At 47.0% G+C, this 5150-nt stretch overlaps 1 protein-coding gene across 1 annotated transcript in view; it reads right to left on the bottom strand.

The window, feature by feature from the left end:
- LOC102257347 (dihydropyrimidine dehydrogenase [NADP(+)]) overlaps positions 1-5135 on the bottom strand; it is a 251999-nt gene extending 246864 nt beyond the window's left edge. Inside the window, exon 1 of the mRNA XM_014549656.1 lies at positions 5042-5135. Within this exon, the coding sequence (XP_014405142.1) occupies positions 5042-5135 (94 nt within the window). The remainder of the gene's footprint in view (positions 1-5041) is intronic.
- Between the last annotated feature and the right edge of the window lie 15 nt (positions 5136-5150).

The following is a 5150-nucleotide window of genomic DNA, read 5'->3' as shown; positions in this document are numbered from 1 at the left end:
AGCCCGGCCGCTGGTTTCCCTTCCGCGGCGAAAGGAAGGGCGGGAGAGAGCGCCGGTTCAGGGGCTGCCCTTGACAGTTCAGGGCTGAGCTCGGTGGGCGGGGACCAGAGGTGACCGACCCACAGCATTCCAGGTAAAAGCAGCGGGCGCTCTGAGCGGCAGCCTGGCTCCTTTTCTTTCCTCCCGCAGGCCCCCCGCCCCAGGCCCCGCGAGGTGCACAAGTTGCATTTTAGGAGCTCGTCTGGGACGAGGTAGTAAAGGTTCCTCCCTCCATCACGCAGAGAGGCGGGCAGGGCCCTGGACCCTGGAGAAGGCCGGGCCGGGGGTCTTCGGGGAGATGGGGACCCCTGGGGACACTCCCTGGGCAAAGGCGGGCCCCGGAGCCCTGGGAGCAGCAATTCCGTGGCCAGAGGGCAGGTAGTGGTAAGGGCTGCAGGTGCTACAAAGTCTAGGCTGTATTTTTGCAGAACAATCCATTCCGGTGACTCTTTTCTAAAAGAATTCTATAACGTTAAGCTCTTTAGAAGAGTTGCACCTTAAGTTTGGTTCCAGAGCTTGCTTGGGGTAGGGAAGCGGTTTCATTCGGAGATGGTCTCAATCCAGGAAAGATTCACCTGTATATGAGGACACCTGTTCTCCAGACCTCTCTTTTCCCGCCCCACTTAGACCAATGCCAGGTGAGCTGCAAATCACCTGCCCACCCCCCCTCCCCGCCTCACCAAGGGCCTGGCCACTGCTGCCCTGACTGGTTGTGTTCCAAACGCAAGGTAATCTGTCTTCCCATCCTCCAGGCACTTGTCTCCCTGGGCACCTGTCCTCCCCCTGGAGGACTCTCCACATCTACTCACCCTGGAGTTCTCAGAGAAGCCTTCCCTGACCCATCCCACCACCCACAGAATGAGACTCACCTGTCTCTGTCCATTTGCAATTCACAGCCCTGTGGGATTGTATTGTCATGTTTATCTGAGGGAGGCTTGTTTACATCTGGCTCCCATTTAGAATGCGGGCTCCAGGAAGTGAAGGCCCATGTCTGGCTTGGCTGTCTGCTGGGTATTAAGTTCCTCATCCAGGATTGAAACGTGGGAGACCAAGAATACTTGGTGGTTGAATGAACACAGTAGACCCTCAAGCCCTCTAGGCACCACGCAGTTCATTTTAGAAACTTCAGTTGCTCTCTACCAAGTAAACCAAGTAAATCACAAACACTACCCATGACTTCCTAGTTACCATACCTTGCCTCCAAAGTCATCTATATCCTCTTGGAGATTTATCTATCTATCTGTCTATCTGTCTATGAAGAATAAAAGAATATACACTATATGTATATGCACATATATAATGCATAGCTTTAACAGAATATATAATTGTAACATATGTATGATTCCTTCTCCAATTTAACCAGAAAGCTTCAATGTCAGTTTCCTAACCTCCAGAGATATGGACTCCTGCCCTTTTGCTAATACAAACCTTCTGCTAGGAATCCATACTTCAGTCGTTCTATGGGTACAGGTGTCCAAGGTCTCCAAGAGTCAGACATTGCCTATCCATCTATGGCTTCTGTGATGCTTCTTCTTCTAAACTCATAGAGGATAAGCCCAACATATGCAGCCTTTACAAAAGTAAGAGCTTCTTCAGTGACACTCAATAATCCAATGTAAAAGTCAAATGCTATCCTACCCCGCCCCCCCACCTCACCAAACAGATGTCTCCTGTTCTGAGATACTTAATGAAGGCATCTACCCGCATTGCTCACATGGCACACCTATCCTCTGTGATCAGTGACTGAATCTAATAATATGTGACATCCACTGAAATTCCACATTAAACACAGTTGCACCTGTAAACGGTCCAAGCTGTTGAAAGCTCACTGCAAATGCATTCCCCCCACACTTCCTAAAAGTTGTAAATTATGCTGGCATTTTTCAAGCTGTCCCTCCATCTGGAAGCGCAGTCACATATCAGGTGTTCCGCATTCATTGTTTCGTAGGCCCTGGAGGGACAGCTCATCTAATAGATGCATCTAATACAAATTACCTACGTGCATCTCTGCCCAATAGTCTACATTACACAAGTGATTATTACTCACTATGATTCTCGCCACAGACAGAAGGAAGGCTTGGGATTCACCCTTCATTTCCGAAAAATTATTCAGAACCACAAATTTAGAAACAATAAAAATTCAGATTTCCGTATGTTTTTTATCACCCCCCCTCCCCCTCCATAGTCTAGCATTAAGCAATTTTTTCCCCAGACATTCTTTGGAAGGTGATTTTACCCCAAAATGTCATCAGTGTGGATTGATCATGTGACCTATGTTTTCAAGTGATTTCCTAAGGTCAGCTTTACTCCTATCCAAACAGGCCAAGATAGTAAAAACTCAAAATCAGTTGACTCCAAATATTTCTAGCATTCCTACTCAAAAAAAGTCAATGTATGTCTGGATGAACTTGCTATAATTTATTCAACTACATATACTGTGTGTCCTATATAAGCACACCCCCACAGGCACCTATGTGGGCGCTGCATATATGTCTATAAATTATGTAATGCTGTAAAAAGTACAAATAACACAGAGGAACTACAGATCCCTACCAGAAATTTATTCAATAATTATGTATTGAGTGCTGTTGTTTCGGGCACTGTGCTAGGCCTCAGAGATGCCTCCGTATATAATAAAAACATCCCCCTTGTCATCACAAACCCTAAGCCACTCCCTCAAAACACCGATAGTCACAGCAGGATTTTGAGCAAGTGGTTTCACTAACGGGCTTATTGTGAGAATTCAATGGCAAAAGGCATGGGATAGTGTTGTATGGGTTGCACAATGCCCTGTATTGTTAGTTAAATATTTAAAATTTGAAGGTATGCTCTCCAGTGCTCCCGTTCTGGAAAACCCACTGCCGCCTCGCCTGACCCATGCACTGAGGAGCATGATTGACATGCATGGTTTGGGGTGAAATGCCGTGTGAGTAGGAGGTTTACAGACTTATCTGAGCTAGGGAGATGAACCCTCCTTAAGTTACCACACAGAAATGTCATATTTCCTGTGAATGACAACATCAAGGGACAATGCAGGACTGTTATAGCGAAGGACCTGGGATATTGGAGAGGGGTTCCCTGAAGAAATGACCGACAGGCTGCTGAGATCCGAAGGACAATAGGAGATAAAAAAGGGTTGGGGGTGGGGGAGAGACTTAAGAAGGTGAATGACTGTTTGTTTATTAAGGTATTAGGGAAAAAAAATCATAGACACAGACAACAGTATGGTGATGACCAGAGGGAAAGCGGGAGGTGGGAGAGGGTAGAGGGGAGATAAATGGTGATGGGAGGAGACTTGACTTGGGGTGGTGAACACACAATACAATATACAGATGATGTGTTATTGAATTGTACCCCTGAGGCCTACATCATTTTATTAACCAATGTCATCCCAATAAATTCAATAAAAAAGAAGAAGATGACAATTAAAAGCATTCCAGGCAAGGAAGTCGCCTGTGCAAAGGCCCTGAGGCCGCAGGTGCCCTGAGAGAGGGGAAGGACCCAGAGCGGGACTATAGGGATACGCATGCATACACTGTCTGAGTCTTAGCTTAGGAAGTTGAATTTTACCCTCTAGGAAATGGGAAGCCGTGGAGGTTTTTTGGAAGCAGAGGAGTGGCACGATCCAATATGAAGTGGGAGGTATCACTCTGACTGCAAGGTATGTATGATTGCCCATCCGCGTAGCCACTTTGGTGAATGTGTGAAAATCAACCATGCTGCGTCAGTTATGGGTTTGGCCTTGGTCATTTCCTCCACAGCCTGGCCTGTCACTTGGAAACCAAAATAAAGAATTTCCTACCTTCTACCAATGCCCTGGTCATTTAGCACATTTTACACTCACGAAGCAGAGCTCAATGTTTTTAATGAGAGTCTGGGAAGAAAGTCTACATCCCAGGTGGATTTCTGTCGCTATCTTTCTGTTTTAACCAAAATAAAGAATTTCCTACCTTCTACCAATGCCCCAGTCATTTAGCACATTTTACACTCATGAAACAGAGCTCAATGTTTTTAATGAGCGTCTGGGTAGAAAATCTACATCCCAGGCGGATTTCTGTCGCTCCGTCGGTGGGCTATCTTTCTGTTTTCCGACATAAAACTATAAGGATCCGTTTTTCAACCGTCTGAATAATGAGTGGCACGCTGTTGTTCTATAGTTTGTTTTCATGATCCAGGTAGTCCCTGGACTGTGAGGTCATTGATGGTTTTGAGTGGGTCTCATCCCTTTATCCTCCTGCTTAACACAGTACCTAGTACTAGTAGCTGCCTAACCATTTACGAAAAAGCATTCATTCTATACCCTATACACATGACAGGGTATAGAAGGCCTGAGGGGAAGCGATTTTTAGTAATATGCGTGCACAGGGCGTTAGCGGGCAATTCAGGCACACGTGAAATACACACGGTCGCTCACCAAGTGAAATGGTAGCAACCAAATTTATAATCAAAGAAATGCCAATTGAATGATTCTGAGATAGGATTGCTCACCTCTCGGACTGGCAAAAAAATGTTGAAGGAGTGATTAGGAAAAAGGAGAATTAACAAATTCATGAGATTTTATCACGAGTCAAAACTCGGCAGGAGTACAGAGGGCGAGCGGCTCAGCGGTGCGGGCCCAGCTTTACCGTGTGCGTGGCCCTGGCCCAGCGCCTGCGTTTCTGATCATTTTATCTTCAGAAGACAATGAGGCCCGCCTGCAAAATTCACCTAGAAACAGGGTTCCTCCCAAAGCTGTTTGTGCAATAATCAAAAAGCAGCAACGTCGATGCCGTGCAGCAGGTGACGGGTCGACGCATGCATTGGATAGATACACCTCGATGTCACGTGGACTTGAGAAGCGAGGCTGCAGAATATGAACAGGAAACATGGACACCACGCAGTCGAACATATGCTCCCCTCACCCATCGTCCTGCTTTTTGAGGTTTCAGGTACCTGCGTGCAACCAATGCCTAAAAATACTAAATGGAAAATTCCAGAAATAAACAGGCCCCGAGCTCCCAGCTGCACGGCCCCTCTCGGAGCTGCGGGAAGAACTCTCGCGAGAGCTGCTCCGGGCGCGAGTTGGAGGCTCCCGCGCGCGAGTCCCCCGTCGCCATCTTGTGTCAGAGCGG

This window comes from Myotis brandtii, unplaced genomic scaffold, assembly GCF_000412655.1.
Source record: "Myotis brandtii unplaced genomic scaffold, ASM41265v1 scaffold565, whole genome shotgun sequence".
Taxonomy (NCBI): Eukaryota; Metazoa; Chordata; class Mammalia; order Chiroptera; family Vespertilionidae; genus Myotis; species Myotis brandtii.
The sequence above is the reverse complement of the archived record's forward strand: the minus strand, read 5'-3'. Positions and strand labels throughout refer to the sequence as shown.